At 47.1% G+C, this 24,738-nt stretch overlaps 1 protein-coding gene across 1 annotated transcript in view; it reads right to left on the reverse strand.

Moving 5' to 3' along the window:
- The window catches only part of LOC142572238 (roundabout homolog 3-like), a 271,702-nt gene that overhangs the window by 62,704 nt on the left and 184,260 nt on the right, over positions 1-24,738 (reverse strand). The window contains exon 3 of the mRNA XM_075681210.1: positions 9,317-9,427. Within this exon, the coding sequence (XP_075537325.1) occupies positions 9,317-9,427 (111 nt within the window). The remainder of the gene's footprint in view (positions 1-9,316; positions 9,428-24,738) is intronic.

A 24,738-nucleotide genomic window follows, 5' to 3' on the forward strand; every position in this document is an offset into this window, starting at 1 on the left:
CCTGTGTGACGACTGGTTGCCTGCAGCGGAACGACTGCGCGGAATTCCTGCCTGCGAGGTTTGGTGAGTGCGGGACTTTCTTCTTCTGAGCTTTGCCAGGCTTTTGTTAGTGTCAGAAACAGAGCTGGTAATTGTGGTTGTCGTTGCTGCCGGGTTAGTTTGCGGCAAGACAATAGTAAGCAGTAGAGAAAGCAGCATTCAGAGCAGCCATGGATTTGAAGTCGTTGCGCAAACCGAAATTGTTGGAGCTTGCAAGAGAGTTGGGTCTGGATGTCTCAGACAAACTCAGAAAACCAGAACTGCTAACGGCTATTCTTGAGTTAGAGGCTGAGGATGACGAGCTGTCGGAATGCCTTGAGACTATTGAGGAGAGGTCAAAAAGACAGGAGCGCGAACTTAAAGAGCAAAAAGAGAAATATGAGCGCGAACTTAAAGAGCAAAAAGAGAAACAGGAGCGCGAACTTAAAGAACAGAAAGAGCGAGAGCAACAAGAGCGTGACCGTCAACACGCTTTGGAAATGAAGCGTCTTGAGGTAGAAATGGAACGCGCTCGTAATGGAAGTCAGGCACACGGTGCAGGAGAACGCGTATTGTTCAAAATGACTGACCTGATGCGGCCGTTTAAGCTTGGAGAGGACATTGGTTTGTTCCTGGTTAACTTTGAGCGAACGTGCGAGAAGCAGGGGTTCTCTCGGGAAACGTGGCCACAGCGCTTGCTCACTTTGTTACCCGGCGAGGCGGCCGACGTAGTCGCTCGCTTGGATAGAGAGGAGGCAGAGGATTTCGACATAGTGAAATCGAGTCTTCTAAAAAAGTACCGGCTGTCTGCGGAGGCGTTCCGTCGGAAGTTTCGGGAAAATGAGAAAGGCAAAAGTGAGTCATATACAGAGTTTGCGTATAGGCTTATGTCGAACATGCAGGAGTGGCTCAAAGAAGAGAAAGCGTTTGGTGACCACGATAAAGTTCTGCAGTGTTTCGGGCTAGAACAGTTTTATAATCGGTTACCGGAGAACGTGCGATACTGGGTCTTGGATAGGCCAGACGTTTGTACGGTGGCTAAAGCCGCTGAGCTAGCCGAGGAGTTTGTGACGCGTCGGGCTCGCGGAGCTAAGGACGGTCAAAAGGGTGAATTTGGCTCGAAGTTCGAGAGGCCGAAGTTCACACCCATGAGAGCAAAGGGGAACACGCGTAGTGCGGATGCGAGTGGAAGCAGTGCGACCGAACCTAAGGAGACGGCGGCAGCCGAGGCCGAACGCAGAAAGCGGTTCGAGATGAGGCGAGCGGGCGTTTGTTATACGTGCCAGAAGCCGGGTCACTTTTCGGCGCAGTGTCCGGAAACGACACCAAAAGTTGTGTTTTTTTCAATAGGCAGCACTGACGAGAACATGAAGCTTCTCGAGCCTTACATGCGAGACCTCCTCGTGAACGGGAAAGAGTGCCGAGTGCTTCGCGATTCCGCAGCTACGATGGATGTAGTTCACCCGTCTTACGTAGAACCCCATATGTTCACGGGCGAGTGCGCGTGGATCAAGCAAGCCGTGGAAGCTCATAGCGTGTGTCTGCCAGTAGCAAAGGTGCTTATTGAAGGACCTTTCGGAGCGCTTGAGACAGAGGCGGCAGTGTCATCTATGCTGCCACCCCAGTACCCGTACCTATTTTCAAACAGGTCCGATCACCTCCTGCGCGAGAAGGGGCTTTTGTTTGGTGAAGCTAGTGTTCAGGCCTTAACCAGATCGAAGGTTCGGGAGCTCGCTGCAAAGGCGGTAGTTGCGGGGCCGACGTTATCAAACAACGAAAAAGGGTCAGAGGCGCAGCAAGCTGATATTCAGAGCACGCCCGAACTGAATAGACTTGAGTCTGTAACGTTAAAGGCGCCAGATACTGGAGAGGAAACGCCCGACGCGGGAAAGTTAGAAGAGCTATCTACTGATTTGCTCATCGCACCTACGTCAGACGGACTTGATAGGTTGCTAAAAGTCAGCCGGTCGGCTTTGATAGCCGAGCAAAAAAAGGATGGCAGCTTGGAAAACGTGCGCTGCAATGTCAAAGAAGGTATCGCCAGGAAAACTGCGCGTTTTGTGGAAAGAGGTGGAGTCCTGTACCGGAAGTATCTAGACCGCAGAGGAGTGGAGTTCGATCAGCTGGTCGTGCCTCAATGCTATCGTCAGGATCTGTTGCGCTTGTCACACGGGGGTTCGTGGTCCGGACACCTAGGAGTTAAGAAAACTAAGGACCGTCTCTTGCAAGAGTACTATTGGCCAGGGTGTTTTCGGGATGCAGACCATTTCGTGAGGACATGTGACACTTGTCAGCGGGTGGGCAAACCAGGGGACAAATCGAGGGCGCCGTTGAAATTGGTACCTATCATTACGGAGCCTTTTAGACGGCTCGTTATTGATACTGTGGGACCTCTGCCGGTAACAGCCACGGGGTACAGACACATTTTGACTGTGATCTGCCCAGCGACAAAGTTCCCTGAAGCAGTGCCGCTTAAAGAACTCAGCTCAGTTGAGATAGTTAATGCACTACTGTCCATATTTGCGCGAGTTGGTTTTCCTGCGGAAATCCAATCAGATCAGGGCACAGTGTTTACTAGCGCTTTGACGACAACTTTTCTCGAAAGGTGTGGGGTAAAGCTGTTACACAGCTCAGTGTACCACCCACAGTCGAATTCCGTTGAGAAGCTCCACTCCGTCATGAAGCGCGTGTTGAGAGCCTTGTGTTTTGAACATCGAACTGACTGGGAGCTGTGTCTGCCTGGGGTGATGTTTGCTTTAAGGACCGCGCCGCATGCGGCTACGGGGTTTTCGCCAGCTGAACTGGTGTACGGTCGCTCGCTTCGATCTCCGCTTCGCATGCTTCGAGAATCATGGGAAGGTAGGGGCGACGACCCAGTCGTGGTGGAGTACGTGCTTAAGCTCCTCGAACGCTTAAGAAGGGCACAGGAGTTGTCAGGTGAAGCAATGACAAAGGCCCAGCAGAGGGCCAAGGTTTATTATGATCGGACAGCCAGGGCCCGTCGTTTTGAGGTTGGCGATGAGGTCATGATATTGCGCACATCGCTAAACAACAAACTAGACGTGCAGTGGGAGGGCCCAGCACGAATTGTTCAGAAACTGTCGGAAGTTAACTACGTGGTAAGTCTGCCAGGAAAGCGGAAAGCACAGCAAGTTTACCACTGTAATCTGCTCAAACCTTATAGACAAAGGGAAGCAGTGGTGTGCATGATGGTAAACGTTCCTGAAGAGCTTCCGGTCGAGCTTCCGGGACTAGGCTCAGTGACGAACAGGGAAGACACCGGTCAAGTCATTAGTGACCTTATCAGTAAAGCACCGCTGTCGCCCGAGCAGAAAACCGAACTACACCAGCTATTACAAGAGTTTCAAGGTCTGTTCTCTGAGAGGCCTGGTAGGACTTCGGTACTTACTCATGATATAGAACTTACCTCCACAGAGCCAGTACGATCCAAGGCGTATCGGGTGTCACCCCGCCAGAGCGATATTATGGAGGCTGAGGTAAAGAAAATGCTACAGCTCGGTGTTATTGAGGCAGGTGAGAGTGATTATACCTCCCCTTTGATTTTAGTTGAGGTACCGGGCAAGGAACCTCGTCCTTGCGTCGACTACCGCAGGCTTAATTCCATCACTAAGGATCAAATTTATCCGATCCCTAACATCGAGGAGCGCCTTGAGAAAGTTAGTAGCGCTCAGTTTATTTCCACCCTAGATCTTGTCAGGGGTTATTGGCAGGTTCCACTTACAGAAGAGGCTAGTAGGTATGCGGCGTTCATTTCACCAATGGGAACATTCCGTCCTAAAGTGTTGAGTTTTGGTTTGAAGAACGCGCCATACTGTTTTTCAAGCCTCATGGATAAAGTGTTGCGGGGACAGCAAGAATTCGCTTTACCGTATCTAGACGACGTAGCGATATTCTCCGCATCCTGGTCGGAGCATATGACACACTTGCGGGCAGTGCTAACCCGCCTGCGCGAAGCGGGCTTGACAGTCAAGGCTCCTAAGTGCCAGATAGCACAGGCCGAGGTTGTCTACCTCGGTCACGTGATTGGTCAGGGTCGTCGCCGCCCCTCTGAAATAAAAGTGGCCGCTGTGCGAGACTTTCCGCAACCGCGCACAAAGACCGATATTCGGTCGTTCTTAGGTGTCGCCGGCTACTATCAGAGGTACATCCCTAGGTACTCTGATATCGCGGCTCCCCTGACGGATGCTCTAAGAAAGACAGAGCCTCAAACAGTCGTCTGGGACGAGACCAAGGAAAGAGCTTTTAGCGCCCTAAAGAGTGCCCTAACAAGCCAGCCTGTGCTACGATCGCCAGACTATACAAAAGGGTTCATTGTTCAGTGCGATGCTAGTGAGCGAGGCATGGGCGTTGTACTGTGCCAACGGGAAAATGGAGAAGTAGAACACCCCGTCCTGTATGCTAGTCGTAAGCTGACCAGTCGTGAGCAGGCGTATAGCGCCACCGAGAAAGAGTGTGCATGTCTCGTGTGGGCCGTTCAGAAATTGTCATGCTATCTAGCCGGCTCGAGGTTTATCATTGAGACGGATCACTGCCCTCTCCAATGGCTGCAGACCATCTCTCCCAAAAATGGCCGCCTCCTGCGCTGGAGCCTCGCTTTACAACAATATTCCTTTGAGGTACGTTACAAAAAGGGGAGTCTCAACGGTAACGCCGATGGCTTAAGTCGAAGCCCCTAACGTAGGAATCAGCCTCAAAATTGTTTGTTACTGATGTTTTTCTTCCTGAGGCAGGATTTTTTTTTAACATATTGCTTTTGTTTAGTGTTTCAAAGTGATGATATGCTTTCTAGTGCAATTTTTCAATTTGTGGACGCGTTCTGAGTGATGCTAGACTACTGTAAGGAACTAGGCAGTGGTCTAAAAAGGGGAAAGAGCCTGGCAGGGCTTAGTGAGGGTTGTGCCGTGCTTGCTGACTGAGCGGTTGAGTTTTCAGCGTAGTTCTAACGCTTGCCGGGAACGAGAACAAAAATGTGAACTCTCCCGAAGTCACTTTGCAGTGTCCCGTGCGAACCTGAACGAGAGAACGAGGCCTTCTCTGTGCGCTGCGCTCAAGAAACGTCAAGGGACGCCCGACTTCGGTTATGAGCATCATCGAGCGACATCCCTCCGGACAGCGGATGCAGTCCCCTGTCCATCGGGATCTCCTTCCCCCGGCGGGGCGGTCTGTTGCGTTTCGCCTGCGACACGTGGTTTTGCCGGCGCGACTGCGGCGGGCGGCAGACATTTTGGCCCGATCGTCGTCGCCGCAACACTCATCGCCAGGTGTTTCCAGGCGCGTCTGCGGCGATGCGACCGCCTAGGGATCCTCCTCGCATTCCAGTCATTGTGCCCGAAACAGGCGATGCCAAAGCAGGGATCTCATTCCAGTTATTGGGCCCGAAACAGGCGATGCCAAAGCAGGGATCTCGTTCCAGTCATTGTGCCCGAAACAGGCGATGCCAAAGCAGGGATCTCATTCCAGTTATTGGGCCCGAAACAGGCGATGCCAAAGCAGGGATCTCGTTCCAGTCATTGTGCCCGAAACAGGCGATGCCAAAGCAGGGACCAGCCTCTCATTACAGTCATTGTGTCCGACCGGCAGCGCCACGACAGGGTGCTACGAGATCGTGCGCAGCGCCACGACAGAGTGCTACGAGATCGTGCGCAGCGCCACGACAGAGTGCTACGAGATCGTGCGCAGCGCCACGACAGGGTGCTACGAGATCGTGCGCAGCGCCACGACAGGGTGCTACGAGATCGTGCGCAGCGCCACGACAGTGTGCGTCACCATTAGCCCATTGTACATTCACGTGCTCGTCTTTTGAGGGGTTCCTTCTTGCCCTCAACTGCGAGAGTATAAAAACAGCTGCCCCCGGACGCCAAAAGGAGGGCTCCGATTTCTTCTGTTGAGTGAAGTGCTCTCCCGTCTCTCTACTTCGGTCAAACCTGACCACCAACTCTTTGCGATGTTAAAATAAACAAGTTGTTTTGTTGTTACCAGTCGACTCTTGCTTTGCCGGGACCTTCGGATGCTTCCAGTTGTACCCCAGGCCGCCAGGCCAACGCTACCCTTGGGGCTTGCGACCCAGGTACAACCACGGGCGTCAGCGCCGAGTTCCCAACAGATCGTACAAGCAGTCGGATCCCAAACACCACGCATATTAGTCACAAACTCAATGCCTGTCTCGTGGCTTGCAGCGCTCGAGAAGCAGCACTTGCGAAGCTTGTCGTTTTCAAGAAGAGAGAGGCGATTTCAAGTTTGCGAACACTGAGCGAACAAAGCAGCCTGTAATTCAGCCAAGTCTCGTATTCTTGTATGGCTTTCCTCTCCGCACTCTCTGTAATGTGGCGAGTGGGACGCTATTGCTTTCGCCTGCAAGAGCACCTTTTACTCTGTTAAGGTATAGCGCGACAGAGGTGCACAACGAGGCTAGAAAATAGTGTCGTTATCCTTTCTCTCTATGCACTTTCTCGCAATCTGATAAATCGTATAAGCAGGACGTAGGTAAAAACAAAAGGCCCTCTCCTTTGCGACCACGACATCTACCTTTCAGCAACCGTGGTATAACGTCCTGACGTTGTGACGCAGCCGTTTAACGCATGATGCTGCTGGCTGCAAGCCACGTTTATGTAGCACGGTCGTCACTTCTCACGGAAGAAATTATTTTAAAAATGTTCTTTGGAAGCACACTACATACTAGTAAGCGAAGAAGAAACATCCACTGCTAATGTGAGCTGGTGATCTTTCACACGGGGCACAAACACATTAAGGTGTAGTGGAATCACGTGCACTTTCTTTAGATTTGAACTGTCGGACAATTGCTTTCCAAGCAAGGAATATTGGAAACATTAATGGTGTTTTCATTTATGTGACCTATTTAGGTGTCCGTATGAGCTTTCTTATTTGCTTTTTTGAATTACGCTGGTGATTGTGTGGTATATTTACGCTTGTTTTTCGTTTCCATTAATATGTGCTCATAATACATGGAAAGGAAAAGGCGGCGGCCACGCATAGGCGCCAACGTCGCCTAGCAATAACATATGCGCAGAACAGCCATAGTGTTCGCCGCGTCGCCAAATTCACCAGCTGCTGCCTTAATACAAACATCGATGAAACTAAATGTACATCGCTCAGACGTAACACTTAGCTTTTTTTTTAATGGTATTGTCGTTGTTTGTTAGACTCTATGCATGTTGATACACATCCTATAGTCGTCAACAGAATGTAGTACAAGTGTCCCGCTACAGCTCTGTCCATTTCCCGTACACCTATGCTCGCATCCCGTGAAAGCTTCGAACCAACGAGGTTTCTTCGCGCTCTCTGTCTCCGCGCCGAGAATACCTTGTCGACTCTCCCGTCACCGACCGCGTTACAAAACAGCAATAACCGATGTGAAACGACGAAAGTATAGTTCCGCAACGTTTGACAATTGCGGCTCCTCTGATTCTCGGCCATTTCCTTACAAGAATCAAAGAGAAAGTAGTTGCGCACCAAAATCGATCAAGAAAAGAGGGAGAGAAAGAAAAGCAGGAACGGAGAAGGCGTCGCGCGAACGTGTGAAAAGCTCCTTGACGCTTCCGGCCACGTGGAAACTGCTCAGGCGCGTTTATTTCGCTCCACCGCCCACTCCACCTGGAACGGCGCCAAATCCTTTCCGCTGGTTCTCCTTGAACCGTACCGCGGAACGTGCTTAGTGGCTGCCAAACAGTGGCTTGACGGTGGTTACTGGCGAGTTTGCGCCGGCGTCATTGATTGCGAAGCGGTGACATTTGGGACTAAACTCCAAGACTACACTTGTCCGCATATGATCCTAACGCGCGGACGAGAGTCGAACTCGAAACGCGGGCACTCCTCCACGGACTACTGCGCGTATAAGAACTATCTACTCCATCTTTAACTCCAGTTTATAACTCCAGTTTATAACAGCAGTGTCTTACCAGTACTCACGTACGGGGCAGAAACCTGGAGGCTTACGAAAAGGGTTCTACTTAAATTGAGGACGACGCAACGAGCTATGGAAAGAAGAATGATAGGTCTAACGTTAAGGGATAAGAAAAGAGCAGATTGGGTAAGGGAACAAACGCGAGTTAATGATATCTTAGTTGAAATCAAGAAAAAGAAATGGGTATGGGCAGGACAGGTAATGAGGAGCGAAGATAACCGATGGTCACTGAGAGTTATGGAATGGATTCCAAGGGAAGGGAAGCGTAGCAGAGGGCGGCAGAAAGTTAGGTGGGCGGATGAGATTAAGAAGTTTGCAGGGACAACATGGCCACAATTAGTACATGACCGGGGTAGTTGGAGAAGTATGGGAGAAGCCTTTGCCCTGCAGTGTGCTTAACCAGGATGATGATGATGATGATGATGATGATGACTCCATCTTACAAACTATGCACGGTGCAGCAAAAGCCATGGGCCGCGCCAGCCTGCTAGAAAAGATAAACAGAACGAGCTACCCTCTACCGTGCGCCTCTGATCACCCTTTGCACGACACCGACTGACTGGAAGCTCTACGGAAGGATAAGTAACTCATAATGGACGAGCTCCACTCCCTTCTATGAAAGGGGCAGCTGGCCTTCGTTAGCAATTGGGTGGCATCAGCCATGGCCTTTGCTGCACAGTCCATAGTTGGTAAAATGGAGTAAGCTGTGAAGGCACTTCGCCTAAAAGTGCTCAAGATCAGTTTTCTTTGTACAGCAAGTGAAAAAATACGTATATAGAGTGATATACACATTATATCTTTCGGCCCATTGCTTTCGCGGTACTGCGCGTACAAATACTGGCTGTAAATCGCTCTGCAGTATATGGCCGCACGAGTTTTCTAGTGTTTCTACCGCTTGCCGTTAAAACTGTGTGGCTATAATACGCTGTAATTAGCCCTGCAAGAGATGAGAAGGAAACGATGACCAAATACTCGGTCTATTATCTTCGCTAAAGTAATGCAGTTCGTTCTGATTTCTATATTAACAGACTCCACATTATTCGGCAACTCTCCTAAAACCATGAGTATACAGTTATGGTGCCGTTGTTCGCACACGCATTATTTTTGCTCCATTGCCTGTAACTATTTTTTCGTCAATTGTGTGGCGATATTCTTTCCTTTGTCATCGAGATGAGACCTACACTTACTGAAATAAGCTTAAATCAGACTCATTGTTATGTCAACATGGTGACCGCATATCATACAATTACACTACGACAATACAAATTTGCGCAAATCCACAAAAATTGTTTCCGTTTTCAATGGACAACCCTACCCTCTCAACATTCCATGCAGAACACATATGAAAATACTCACCTCCATTGACTTCACATGTGAGCGTCAGTGATTCGCCTTCTCGATAAGGGCCGGCCACCTTGTTCACTTTGTTGCCAAATTTGTCTCTGATGACGGGTGTCTCCGGGGGAACTGCAAAGCAGATGTAGCAGATGGCACGTTAGAAAATAGAAGAGGCAAGGAAAGGATCAAATGTGTAGAAACAAATTATTATTATTATTATTATTATTATTATTATTATTATTATTATTATTATTATTATTATTATTATTATTATTATTATTATTATTATTATTATTATTATTATTATTATTATTATTATTATTATTATTATTATTGTTGTTGGTATTATTATTATTTTACTTTATATAGACACCATACAGGGAGAAAAGATGCACAAGGAGATAAAGAAAGGAATACTATCGCAGAGTATGATCATTACAGGTGAGAGTCCAGTTGACACGGTCAAGAATAATGCCAACACAGCTATACTGCTACCGTACTACATGCTGTTTCATATCGCGTTAAAGCACGACCTTTCGGCAAACAAAATATTATTAAACGTAGTTTGAGCAAGATCAGTTTGCTGCAACTTGCTCGGCAGCGCACAGCGAGAACTGTTGATAGTCGGACATTCTAACAGCAGGTGCTCAAGCGTTTCGCCGTTATGTCCACAAGCCGGTCACGATGGGCTCGGCGCGCATCCTTGTCGGTGAAATAGATGTGCTACAGACAGCGAAGCATTCATCGCTTGTTTGCCGTCGAGAGAGACCGAGGCAGGTGGAGGTAAAGCTCACGCTATATCGACGTCACGCATATGGGAAGTGCATGATCCTCAGAGGGCTATTGGCCACTTGCGTAGATGAAGTCGGCCCTATAGCGTTATGCTGCACGTCAGGTCAGCATTGCTTGCATGTGCCGCATTTTCTACGAGTGACTGCAGAAGACGTTACCGTAGTAACTTTCATTACTGCTCGCATTACTGAGAATAATCGATCAAGATTAATAAACGCAGATTTATTGATCGTTCGTCCCGAGTACCCAACGTTGCGGTCGGGATATCACCCAGTGTTCCTTGACGCGATTTTAATCACTGCGGCTGCGCTTGCCCCAGTTACATTAAACATTAAATTACATTAAATTGCTTACGAAAGGCGGGAGATCGAACTTTGACATATAGAAAGGCGCAGAGTTTGGTCGCAGGCGTTAAGGCGTCTTGCGATCATAACGGCCTGTTTAAACCGCGCCTCGAGCATCAGTTAGAAATATCTCGATTACTGATGCTGGCGTATACGATACGTATGTATAGATAAGCCGGCTGTTCATATTTTCGATTCCGTTGAACCAGCGAAGCAAATATTTAATGCCTCCAGGTTACATTGGAAATCACGGTAAACCGTTTGTTCTTAGTTTGGTCGGTCGACCTAACGCTATAGAAGCCTCAGTTCTTAGCCGTCGCTGTTCTTTCACCACAACTAGCAGCCAACACGATAATAGCGCATTTCATTCGGCTTGTTGGTGGGTCGTTGTAAATACATAAAATACTACTAGACGAGGACAGAGGTGAGGATGAACGTAACGACTCGTCTCATTCTCGCGTGTCTTGGCTTTATCGCTCTGTACACACTTACTGTTCACTCTTAATATCGTTCCACACAAATTCCACCTAATAAGCGCTACAGTTTTCCAGATGTGTTCGACTCAGTGAAATCTATCTAGAACGAGATAGAATTTTTATGCAGTAGCAGTGGCAATAAGTCTTACAGAATGATAACCGGACGTCCAAGGACATCTATTCAACATAGGCTCAACTTAGTGAGGTGAACTTTTCTTTTTTTTTTGCAAATATGTCCCGTTTACTAAGCTAAGTTGAAGCTATATTAGACAGTTTTAGTATTGCGTCACTTTATTGAGTCACTTTATTGCGAAAGTGCCATCCATACCCGAACCTTATTTTTGTAAAAGAACGTTAAGCAAGAGGGTGTTTAGGCTCGCTGTACTCTTCTTTTGGCGCAATGTTTAGAACGTGAAAGAATGATTTTAATTATATTTCTTCTGACTTCACTATCTCTCCTCTCTCGTCTCTTTTTTTTTTTTCACGTTCTAAAGAAACTACCAAAACACAAAACAAGAATGAAAATTCTTGGCCATGGGCCTACACTGACATCTCCACGAGCCGCTATAAAGGTGCTGCGTCGTTTCCTCAAGGATGTCGGATTGGTGCGACAAATGGTGGCAGTGCGACACCGTGCACCACGCAACGTACGTCTCTGTGGGACATTGGCACTGTACGGACATGTGGCGCCTTCGCAGACTGTACGACAGCGCCCGCACGGACACATTTAAGTTGTTTCTTATCCGCCTTCGTCTTCGCTCGCCTTTCGTACTCTTTTTCTCCTTTCCCAGTTCAGGGTAGCCAATCGGAGATATCATCTGGCTCCCTGTCTTTCCTTTTCTTTTACCTCCCTTTCTCTCTCTGTACATGGCGTGTCGCCCGGCTGCTATTAAATGTAGAATATCTAGAAAATACTGACAGTTTTTCGTGTCGCATTTCCTTTTAATGGCGCTCCCCGCAGACACTTAAAGGGGGTAATCTAAGTCGAGCGAGTCCATTGTAGAGGAGCCATCAGACGGGAATCGCTAACATCTACCACATGTTGTCTCGCGGGACAATTACCAAATGTTTGCACTCGTTCGAACACACTGCCCCTTAAGCTGGCTGGTAGGCGTGTAGAGCGAACTGCGTCGTGACAGCAGCAAATGCTCGTGGTACCTACCTATGCATATGCTGTCGAAACCAGATCGATTATCGATATGGTTTGTGGATGGAATTGTGGATCTGGTTTGTGATGTGGATGGAAACCACATCGGGCCTTCCCAATGTGGGCAAAAAAAAAAAGAAAAAGAAATATGCTTGCCAAAAGAAGACGCAGAAAACGAGCAAACAATAGTCCAGATGCGCCGGTATAGGCAGCAGTACTGCGCTGAGATATTCCATCTCGCACTGCATTATATACGCGCATTAAGACCCTTTTATCTCCAGTCCGAACTAGCACGCCCTGGCGGTTGCTTCACCGCGGCACATTAGACTGTAACCAGGCCAAGTCATGTCAGTTTCTTTCTTTCTTTCTTTCTTTCTTTCTTTCTTTCTTTCTTTCTTTCTTTCTTTCTTTCTTTCTTTCTTTCTTTCTTTCTTTCTTTCATGGCAGCGTCCTATACGTTTTTATGGTTGACCCGCAATTTCTTCGGATGTCTTTGTTTTCTGATTGAGTCCCCACAGGAAACACGCACTCCGGATTGAACGGCGGCAGAAAGAAACATTAGCGTGGAGACCACTTGAAAACCGTACGGTGAGCGGTGTGGGCTCAAGAACGCGTGCGAGGCGAAGTCTCCGCAATAAGAAGCCATCGCAGTATCGGCCGCTAGACTGAGCGGAGTCGCCGCCTGGCCGACACTACTTCAACCACTCATTGTGCAGATGGTGTGCCGCATTGTCTGCCAGCTATCACGTGTTTCCGTGCGCGCTTACGGAGTGCATATTCCCTAAACACTGTTTGGCAGGTGGTTGCAGCGCAGTCGTAAGTGCTGGTTCCCATTTTTCTGATGATGTACAGACGCATTTGACCTTCCACTGTAGATGTTGCGCTGTGATGAATTCGTGCCAGGTGACTGCGCGTGTCGAGCGCCCGATGTGTGATCGTTGCACCCTCCGTTTCGCGATGCCATTTAAATTTTGTCTCCGCTTAACGTTTGGAGCACATCAGAAAACGCATTTTAAGTCATTACAAGGAAATGAAATGGTCGCAGCGAGAGGTGAGTGCTGCGGCTTAACGGCTTTGTGTTCCGTGCTGGCGATTACGCAATCTTTGTGACAGCACAAAACATGAAGTGACGTGAGTATCACCTAATGGTAGAAAAAAAGGTATCTTAATGTAGCTAAGTACTCAAATTGTGCCGTGGGGTACACTTAATCTAGGGCGTATAATCACGTGACTGTCGCTTAGTGGTTTCACCGACAGACTTATCTGCGTCTGAGGCTCCGTTTTATTTCCTGGCGATGAACCTAGTACGAATAAAAAAAATTTACTTTGGAAGTGAATTGCGGCACTTTGCTACTTTAATCTTCTGTTATAGAAACAAAGTGAAATTGGAGCATTAAATTAGGCGCATGTGCGATATGCCCGTTACACTGATTTGCCGGTGATTACTAGCGTACACATTTGGTTAACGTTCTTAGCTTGATGAAAAGTAGCGGCGACCCTTTACCTAAATAAAGGACAGAAAATATTTTTTTCGACCTTAATTTCTCGCCCTTCTCGCCCTCAAATAAAAGAAAACACAAAGAACTTCGAACTTTTTTGTGGCACTGTCGTTCTCGTGACCATGGCAACACAGAAATCGTGCTTAAATGCGATGTTTCTACCGCCACCGCGATAGAAATAACTGCAATGAAACAACGCAGAAATCGTGCTAGCGACGCACAGCACCCAGTCACATCGCTTGTTTCCTGATCATAGTAGTCGTTTAGGGCTTCACAAGAAAAAAAATCCTTACAATCGAAAAAGTAAAGTGCTCATTAAAAGTTAAGACGTTCTCAGGCTTTCTTTAAAAAGAAACAATGCAAAGCTAGCAGAAAATCGTGCCTTAGTACCGTTGCGCAACAGGAACGCCAAGAGAGTGGAACGCAATCATAACAAAGAGAAAAGCACCAAAGAAGTGTCGAAGCAGACTGTGTCTGAGAGTCAGTCCTCCGTCGAATGACAGTTTCCGCTTCTTTCACGCAAACTAAGAATGCGCGGCGCGTTTCGTGGAAAAGAAAATGTTGAACTGGAGGGCATTACACTACCAGTTCATTGCAGCCAGCGTGTTTTCTTAGCGCACAATCGGCTGAAATCGGCGGCAGCGAAGCGCCACAGTGCGTATTTCTATGAGCTCCGCCGACTGCACATCGGCAATAACGCGGTGAAGGTGCTGCCACCTACAGCTCGATCTCGCGGCGAAACTCTCGCTTTACCCACTTTAGCAGGGCGTTCAAAGTGTTGGCGGTATTGGTGCAGCCTGGTTTTAATTCGAAGCATTTATGCTCGAGTCAACCTAGTTTTATTTTTAATCTTTTCTTTGCGAAGCTCGTCTTGTTCCGTGAACGTGGGAGCTGCGGCCTGGCTCTTTGTCCCTTGTCAAATAAGACCAACCAATCACAGCTCAGCACGCACGACGCGCGCGCCACTGGGTTCGCTGCAGCACCACCAGGGGCCGTATAGCGTAAAACTATTCCACTATGTTTTTATTCCAATCTCCTGACGTCAAATTTGCGTAACCGCTGACGGAAGCACCGGGCGGTCACCCGCAGGGTTGTCTGAACAGGCTAATCAAACACCCTGCTCGTTCATAGGAGGTCACTTTTGTTTGCTTGAAAAACGAATAACATTGCCTACACTGCGCGGCTTATCTTATCTAATTGGTTGACAAGAGGCGAGGAGCACGCTCAAGTGGAGAGGGCTTCAGAGGGGCTGACCCAGTGCAGTGAAAGTCAATAACCGGATGAAGAGGATGGTGCCGGCGTCTGCGATTGGTCCGCTTTCCCTTACTTAGCTTGCGGTGGCTGGTCGAAAATCGCGGCGGCACGCAACGGAAGCTTAAGAATGACGCTAAAACGGATCCTCAGCAAAGAAGAGTTAGCAGAATGAGGTCGTAAACTTGCCGAAAGTGCTCGAAAACGTTACACGGCCACGCAAGAAGTTTTATTATACGCAAATAAACCTATGCTCTCCGGAAGATGCGAGTACCCAGCGGCTGAGCGATCGACGGCAGCCATCTTTTATTCCTTTCGGAACGGGGCAGCCTGCGGCTATTCAGAAGAAAATTCAGTTTTATTCGGCACATTAATGTATATTTAATGCGTACACGTCACTTTGACGCGGAGAGTTCTTGCGGTTTTGTGACGTCGCGTGACAGGCAGGTGAAGTTGGTGCAGCCCGAAAAGTTTTGACCAATAGCCGGTGGTTAAGGGCGAAAAGGCGTCGAATCAGAAATAACTATTTTTTTTTCTTTTTTTGGTCAAATCATGCATAATCAGTGTGTACACGTCATATCAAATGGGGAGCTATCGCGGTTTTCGTCACGTCGCGTGGCCGACAGGTGAGGTGGGGGAGGTCCAGAAAAGTTTTTGACCAATCGCGGAGGGCTGATTGCAGAATTGGAATAGAAAAGTTTAGAACTGTTTTACGTTATAGCGCCACCAGGTGGCGCGTGCCTCCGCGCGTCCGCGGCGCCAGCCATGCGGGAGAAAGACAAAAGTGGCAGGCCTGTGCGGCAGACGCAGCACTGTCTCTGCGTAAGCTGGAGGAGCGCCTCCGTAGGAGTTCCCCTATCAGCAGCACGCACAAGAGGGTTCGTGCCTTGCGAGGAGGCGCCGACCGTGTAACGAAGAACAAACAAAGGTCGGGAGATCACGCGGCGCACATGCCGCGTCCCTTGACCCGTGGCACAATACGATGCAGTCGACGATTATAATTTATTTGCATCGCCTTTGAAACGAGGCAGCGACAGTCGCCCAGACTGCTTGAGTTGGCCAGGTCTAGCTACGTGCAACTGCTACATGTTGACGATGCGCGGCGCGCATCTCACATCGCGTGACAAATGGCACGATGCGATCCAAATGATGAAGATTATAATGACGATGATTATTTATTGGCATCCCCTTTGACAGTGACAAACAGCTAATTAGTCAAGTGTTCCACGAAAATTCGTCTGGCGAGCAAGCATACTGGTTCCAAAAAAAAAAAAACATGCGCAAGCGAAGAATAAAAGAAAAATAAAAAACATGACGTTTCGGGCCCCGTACGGTTCCCTTGATCACAATGAGGATATAAGCATTGGCGCGCGTTATTTTCGGGTTAGAAAGCGCAGCGTGCGGGTGTATATTTCGGGAATATTATGCCGCGTTCTGTTTCTCGTGCGTCTAGTTGATTGAATGTAGTAAGATATTAAAAGCAAACTGGTGGATAAGTGCTTCTGGGTTGCGATATTGGCTGCCGAGTCCCAGTCACTGCTGTGCCCGGTTAAATGGCGATGTCCCGCTAGGGTGTTCGAGGCTGTGTGGCCCTCGGCGACGTCATTCATGTGGTATTTCAAGTACCGTTTAAAATTTTCGCCCTCGCCGATGCACGACATGCCACACTCCTTGCATGGTATCTTTCAGATCACTCCCGGGTAGTCCGTTTGTTTCAAAGGGTCTTTTGCGCGAACCAGTTGTTGGCCAAATTAATTAACCTGCTTGATTTAATCAGCTATGCCACAGATGTTTTCCATTCTAGTGTTTTTTATACATCTTAATTTTCTTTTTCTTTAAGATGAAGTTGCGCGTCACGCCAAGCCTGTGCGCAACCGGAGAGCGTACGTTGAGAGAGCAGGTGGCAAATCGGCGATGCCGGTGGAGCAGTGCAAAGCAACTTTTGATGATTGTGTCAAGGCGATGTTGTTCGAGTTTATGCGATTCGTCAAGCAGTGCTCGATCTGGGTTTGCGGTGGCGTGGCAAAACGTGAAGTCGTCTTCAGCGTTGTCGCTGTGAATGCCATAAAGTGAAGAGGCTAGACTTGTGAGGGTCTTCGCCGTGCAGCCGCCGGGCCGCATTTTCGGCTGACCGATGCTGATGTTGCTCGCGTAACAGTTCTCGTGCCAGATTTTCGGCAGCACGCACATGAGGGTCTCGGCGGTGAACTTATTGGGCCGTATTTTCAGCAGCACGTACTAGTGGGTCTTTCACGGCCAAGCCCTTCTTGTGTCCTTTTCTCGACAACGAACTAAACTGTCCCCCCGGCGTCGACCTGAGGCTTGCCCTGCTCTCTGCGCAGTGATCTGCTGAGCCCGACGTTCTGTTGAGCTTCTAGTCTCTGTCTATGTCACTTCGCGCTGCAATTCAAGATCATGTTATCGCACCAACTCGCCCAACTTTGTATCCTTTTGCATTATGTGTAGTTTACTCCAACCTCACTAAGGTGCAGGGGTTACAGAAAGTATCGAGATACAACATATTATTGATGTAAATAAGTTTTTAGATCGTTTCTGATATTAGCCTCTAATCTCTCGACAATGCTTTATTTTTACTTCTTGAAGTGATATGTGCTTATGCAGGCATCAATACAGATAAATGACATGTAAATGATACATTAATTGCTGCATGAGCTCATGCGAACCTGTCTGAAAGAAAAAGAAGGAACAGTCACAAAGTACATGCAAACCGCGCGTAGTGCGCCAAGTTAGGAGAAAGGCAAGCGAAATAGTTCGTACAAAACTTTCTTTTAACATATTATTTGTCGTCATCATCATCTTGTGTCTGGTTCTCTGAACATACACACACACGCGCAAAAAAAAAAAGGAAATAAGGCGGCGTTCATGCGTCATTTGCTCCTATATTCCACGATGGTTTCTCAATGCATTCTTTCCTCTCGCCATCCTGTTCCTTGCGCCGATTCGTTCAGGCTAATGGGACCCCTTGCTCGGCTGCATCGGAGGTGAGAAAGCTGTGCAATACGAGTGTTCGAGAGAACCAACCATCGGATTCTATACGGTTCCTTCCCTGCTTCTTCTTCTCTGGGTGTCTTAGACAGCGCAGGAGAAAATCATTTAAAATATCCGCGTCATTTGGCACGCTTTCGAAACCATTCGTTTAGAAACGAGGAACGCGTAGCCGAAGGCTGGAGCATGTAACAAAAGCAAGGAAATGAAATAGAAAGTCCTTTCCTTTTTTCTTCTTTTCTCTCTGTCTCTCTCTCTCTGCGAAAGGTGCTCCGACAAAACCGATGGTCGTCGGGAGGCGCAAGGGCCGCAGCTGCGGAATATCTGGTTTGCTCCGAGGGGCCATCGAGAAATACGGTTCCCTTTGCACAGCTCGGTATAGTGACCGAAGGAAGTATAGCACTTCAAGCAATACGAAATTTGAGACACGGGCTCAGGAGGTTTCCGGGGCGGAACTAGCGAACTCCGACGTCGAAAAGATATTCTGCGTATATCAGCAAATCTCGGGGCTATGTGTACGCCTTGGCACATTTACTCTGGGGGCGATCAGTCAGGTTGGAGCGCAATATAAATCACGGGGAATAGTGCGAGCCCTGGCCTTCGCCGTTTGAATCGCTCGGTTTACTGAACAGAAGGTCCATCTGTTTTCGTGGAGAGAGACAAGCTATACGTAAGTTTCCCTGTCGCTTTTAGTAAGGAATGTTTAGCTCCGAGTCCAAGAAGAAGAAAGCAAGTAACCTAGAAATAGTTACACTGTTTGCTTTGTCTTTTGGTTTCAACAAGTATCTCTGTAACTTCAGACGCTATAATAGATACCTAGTTTACGTTATACCAGCATGTTATATATATAGCTGATTACTCTCTTTCTATAGGGTTAGTCTGTTAATTGTGAAGATGGGGACGTTCCTGAGGTCTGTGGTTCTATATAATATACATTAAGAATATATACATCATTCCGTTCTCTCTCTCTCTCTCTCTCTCTATATATATATATATATATATATATATATATATATATATATATATATATATATTTGTTTAGGTGATCGCGATGCCAGGAACAATCATCCACGCCTCCACTTTCCCCCTTGCCCTCTATAAACGAACTAAATAAAAACATTCTTGAAGTAGCTTCAAGAACCAAATTTGGGATGCAGTGCGAGCTTATAAAATTACACTGCCCAGATCTAGTCTTTCACTGACCATGGATGTAAATTCCCAATATCAGCAACGAGAGCTCCAGACGGCCGCGCTGGCGAGAGGCGCTGGAGAGAGGCGCTGAAATGCCGTATTGCTTTTCTTTTCTTTTCCTTTTATTTTTGCGTTTATCTGTACAGTGGCTATAAAAAAAATGTAGATGTGCAAATGCTACACTCATTGCCACAAATCACGCAAGCAGCCTTAGTGTTTTCTGCTGTCCATTTTATTACCTTTTTTCCATTCAGCGTTATAGACAGATATAAAACCGTCGGCAACGCTAGCGAGCTACGTACTCGACATCCTCATGAACCACCCACGAAGGAGGTCGCCGAACGATTTTTCGCTAGCAGATCCAGTTTTGTGATAACGCGTTCGCTGGTTCGCCGCCGACATTGTTTGCGGAATATTTTCGTCGCGTCGCTGACTGGGATCAGCAATCGGTCGCACGCAGTAAATTAGGTCATGCTCTAATTAGAATTGATAAACAGCAAAAAAAAAGGGGGTTGGGGGAACGCGAAAACATCTCAAAACGCTGCAGAATTGTTCTCGATCTTGATCGAGGAGTATTCAGCGCCCAGAGAATTGCAACCGTAGTCAGCTTATGCACCAAGCACAACTTCTCACCGAACGCAATCATCACACAGTCAGAACACAATCAAATGAGCAGCCGCGCAACTCTCTCGGTGATCCTTATGTCTCGTTCCATTAATACGCCAAGACGCGGCGCTGCAATGTTGTCTCCGTAACAGTACGATCTTTTCACGTCTTCCGCAAAAGTTCAAGTGAACAGGATAGCTCCCTTGCCTCCCATGCTTCACGCGCTTTCTCGGGTCATTTTTTTTTCTTTCCCCCCGTTCTCTATTTCTTCGATACCGAATTATCGCTAATATGCTAACGACATGCGCATAACCATCAGCGAAAATAAAATGATTCCAAGAAGCAGGGACATGACCGTCGTAGCCCGCGTAACTGCCTTCTTTCTTTTTTTTTTTGTCTTTTTTGAAAGCACGTGCTAGGACGTACTGCGGACCAAGCTCGCAAGAAAAAGAACAAACGTTGGAGGTTCGTTATTCTGTCGTATGTTTGTTATGTTTTGCATGAATAGAAACGTATCTAAAGTACACGCCTTTGATAAGCGACGAAGAAAAAATAAAACGCTTTCGTATGTTACTTGCTGAAGTGCCTTGAAAAATTTTTCATCAGACAAAAGCCTGTTAGTAATAAGCAAATGCATAAAGAAGGCTATGAAAGCGCGCCTTCGAATTTCCTAAGTAGTAGAGACGTTGCGTATGTTGTCACGTCGATATTGAACCCAGGCCCGCCTAGAAAGAACTTTAGTCTGCCACTACCTAATGTTCGCAAATAAAACACAAAAAGCCTATTTCCCAGTTGGCGTAATCCACCATAGAAAATACGAGATAGAAAATAACAAAAGTATTCGAAGGTCGGAAGCTCATTACTTTGCGCAAACTGACAAAGTGCTAATGTTTGCAAAGCGAACTTCTCTCTGATTGCCTCTTCCTATATATTCTAAAAAGTAAAAAAAAGAGAGTAACTAGCAGTTTTGGCGGGCGGCTTTCAATCTCTCCAATCCTGATCCAATGACAGAAAGTTAAAGGTCGGTTGATAATACGTGGCGTGGAAATTTCTTCAGTTACATTAAACACGGGCCAATGCAGGAAGCGCGAACTATGTATTTCGTGTATTTAATACTGCCTCGTGGGATGCGCTATTTAAGTCAAAGAACCGATATACGTACATAGTCATACTAAATACCTTTCTTTTATTTCATCTGTGTAATAAGAAATAGGAATGGTATGAAATGCAAATAAAACATATATCATGACATGACATGACATGACAAGAACATTATTTGAGTCCTCAGGAACTTAGATCTAGGGGAGCCGAAGGTCCACCAGATTAATTCACTGGCTGCGCCCAACATGTACCACTCTCAAAAAAGAAACGCCTGCCTTTCCATAAATGTCTTGGGTAGCCAATCTAAGTGTATTGAAATCAAAGGCGTAAAATTTCTTCACGCATTATGTAAACACATTGAGCTGCGATACATGAACTTTCGACGTAGCAAAAGCTTCAGAGTTGCGTGGTACCGGAGTTAGGACCGATGATAGACATCCGCCACACGTCGAGCTTTTGGGAGCGTACACCAACAATGGGAACATTTCCACGAATTATCTTTTTCTCCTGCGTGAAGCGATGGCTGCCCTGCAGTGCAAGAGACATTAAGGCAGGTGTGCCCTTAAGAGGAAGCTTTAGCTCGAGTGCTCCTATCTAAATACATGTAAAAGGAGAATTCGTTTTTCTCGGCAACCACTGCACCAAATTTGACGAGGTTTGTTGCATTTAAAAGACAAACTTAAAATCTAGTGACTGTTGGTTTCGAATTTTTGAGTTAGATTGTCAATTTTTTATTAAATATTGGCAAAAATCGAAAATTTTCAAAAAACGAAACTATCAAGTTTACAACTCTGTAACTTAACCACTAAAAACTATAATACAATTCTGTAAATTGCATCTAATAGTACATCTAAAGCGGACAAAATTGATATGTTACACATGAATATAAAAAAATTTAATCTTAGGGAAATACAACTTTTGCAGAACCGTTGTAACCAACGTAACAAATTCACGTAAGATGTAAAATGACATATTGAATTTGTCCACTTTGAATGTTCTAATGGATGCCGTTTACAGAACCGCGATATCGGTTCTTGATGCAGAGCTATGAATTTGTAAACTTCGTGCTTCTATTTTTTTCAAACAGTCAAATATTTGAAAATCGTTTTAAGAAAATTCAAGCCCTAAATCGAAATTACGCTTCCAACAGTCACTAGAATTTAACTTTCTCTTTCAAATGCGACAAATTTCATCAACATAGGTCCAGGGGTTGTCTCATAAAAACGTTTTTGCGTTTTACATGTATTTGAATAGGCCGCGTCGGAGTTAGGCCCGAGCTAAAGCTTCCACTTAAGGAGTGAACAAAGGTAGAGCTGGCGAAAATAGAATAAATGACAACCGCCACGCGTGTAACTGCGCAGTTGTCGGCTTTGGCCACTTGGTCTAGTTTTCGTGGGCATTCCCCACCCCCCTCGAAAAAAGGCGCGTCTCTCACATTAGCCCGATTACCTCCATACCATCACACAGAGTCTGCCAGCGGCCGTCCATTCCCCATGCGTCAGCACTATCAAAGCACCGTCAAAAAGGACCGGACCGCGAGGGAGCTCTTATACCGACGCGAAATGCTTTTTTTGTTTTTTATCCTGTATAAGGAATACAGTCGTAGAGCACTCCGCGCGAGCCCGCGAGGCAATGGTCGCCGATTTCTGCCGTCAGCCACCCGTTACTATGCTTCTTGCCTTTCCTTCATCTACGTACGTCGATGACTTTCTTCTTCCGTTTCATTTTCTTGCCCTTTATCGACTAGCCACTGGAAATGCTCGACGCTACCATTAACAATTGGGTGTTCGAGGTTTCCTCCCGCGGACTTCGCATTATGCGTGCTGAGGTATAACGTGAGGTAGTGGCGAGAGATTCGTGGCATAGAGGACGAGGGTTCAAATAAAACGAAGTGCAGTCCAAGAAACCTTCACTTCCAAGCAGAAAACCACTGTGCACTTGTTCGATGCCGAATGTATCTGGGGATCAAGAAACCCTTGTTACCTTCGTCAAACGAAGCCGACAAGATTGTTGTTACTATATTAGTCTATCACAATTAGAACCTTGGAAATGCGTGTCTTTTTAACGAAGGAATAGCAATATTATTGGCATAGCTATCGATGTTAGACCCCTGGAAACGGCAGGTATCAGTGGATACAAGTATAGGGTTACGTCTTCGGTTATGTATTGCTTACGCTTGCATAAAGGACATAGCTTGAAAGCTTCTACTTCAGCGAGTCACTGGTGGAACAGAATCAACAACAAGTAAACTGACACATGCGTAGACGTCGCAGCATAAAATGCATCACAATAATATTGCGAACCACGGCCTGTTTAAATATTGTTACACTAGGGTAAAGTACAGTAACACCCCCATGCAGTTATGCACATAGAGCGCATGAAAGGAACAAGTTGCAGCATCCGCGACATGTCGACAAAGCTAGGCAATCGGTGTTAACAGCCGTGCTTTGCAGAGGCACAGGGGGCAGAAATGTAATTGTTAAGATTCCGCCCCTCAATTATGTTTATGCATTACTGAAATAGAGACCCCAATATCATTATAAAGCATCACCAGTAAAAGTATATCTATCGAGCAGCCTTCATAAATTATAGGCCTTAGCATGGTGTTTTCGTCACCGTTACACCCTATACAAAAAATCAAAGAAGAATAGGAGATGCGAAGACGCGAAGCCAACGTTGCTTTGTATGCGACATTCTACCTTATCGGGTGTACGGCATAGTTCGCAACCAAAATTTGTGGACGGTAGCTACATACGGCTCCCACAACACTGAACGCATTCTGCGAGGCGTGTGGGCGCTGACAGAGCACACACCCAGCGACACTAAAGCGCAGCCGTACCGCCACGCACTGCGATCGAAGAAGCTTCTCAGCCGAGCCTAATGGGGGGAGCATTGTTTGGGCCGCACGTCGCTGCCAGCAGGTGCCTGTGCCTTCGCTCCCTTCGCGGCAACTTTGCAAGTGCGGCCGGATATATCCGGGGCGCTCAAGAGGCCCTCCAACGGCCCGTCGTCGACACACCCGGAGGCCCGAAAAAGGGACGGCAAACGCCTGGTTCTTCCGATTAATCCAATCGCTCGAGGACACTCATTAATTATTCCTCACCAGCTCGGCGCTCTTGCTTGCCGATAGCGACGCCAAACGCGCCAGTTGCGCCATCTGCTTAAACTTCGCATACTCTTTGTGCCGTTAGCAAAACGCGGCGCTTTAGATCTGTAAAGGACAAGTACACCGCGGAGGAATCTGGAACGTAGAAAACAAAAAAAAATCGAAATACGGAGCCAGAGTGCACGCTTGCGGGTTAAGAGCCTGGCTGCGTAAACTTTCGATAAGCGCCATTTAATATGTAGGATTTGCGCGGCGCCGCGCAGCGAGTGCCGGATCAGCGAAAGAGTTGGCGCAAGAAAAAAAAAAAGAAGCAATCCAGTGCAGAACGTCAAGTGCTGACGCCGAACCATCAACTTCAGAAGAGATGTAGATTTACGAAACGGCAAAAGAGTACCGGCCATCTCAAGAAACTTGCCACGCGAAACGAAGTTAAATACTGCATCGTAGCAGCCGGGCTGCAACACGGACACCTGTGGCGAGTACGGAGACATGTGTGCAAACTAGGTGTATGATATCGACACCCGTAACAAAAGCAACATCAAAACTTCCAGCAGCAGTAACGACATCATCGAGCTGAGATTCGAGGTTAAGGTTGACAGTTGTGGAAACTGCATACCGGGTGTTTCATCGAATATTTCAAAATAATCTAAACCGAGGTGCAGTGGAACAAAAAAGGGGTTGTTTCTTCAGTCACACATTACAAGTTGTTGCAAACACTGCAAGTCGACTGTAGTAGCTTGTTGCCTAATCTCTCACCTGAAATTCGCTAATCAACTTGGCAATCTAAATTCGCATCCGACCTACCTCTTAACATGGACAATTACCTTCAACATTATTGCAACTTTCTAGGCTACTCTGAAGCATTCGATCGTGTTGCTCACTCTCGGCTCATTTCAATATTATCAATTCTCGGACCTGATT

The sequence above is a fragment of the Dermacentor variabilis genome, chromosome 2 (genome assembly GCF_050947875.1).
Source record: "Dermacentor variabilis isolate Ectoservices chromosome 2, ASM5094787v1, whole genome shotgun sequence".
Taxonomy (NCBI): Eukaryota; Metazoa; Arthropoda; class Arachnida; order Ixodida; family Ixodidae; genus Dermacentor; species Dermacentor variabilis.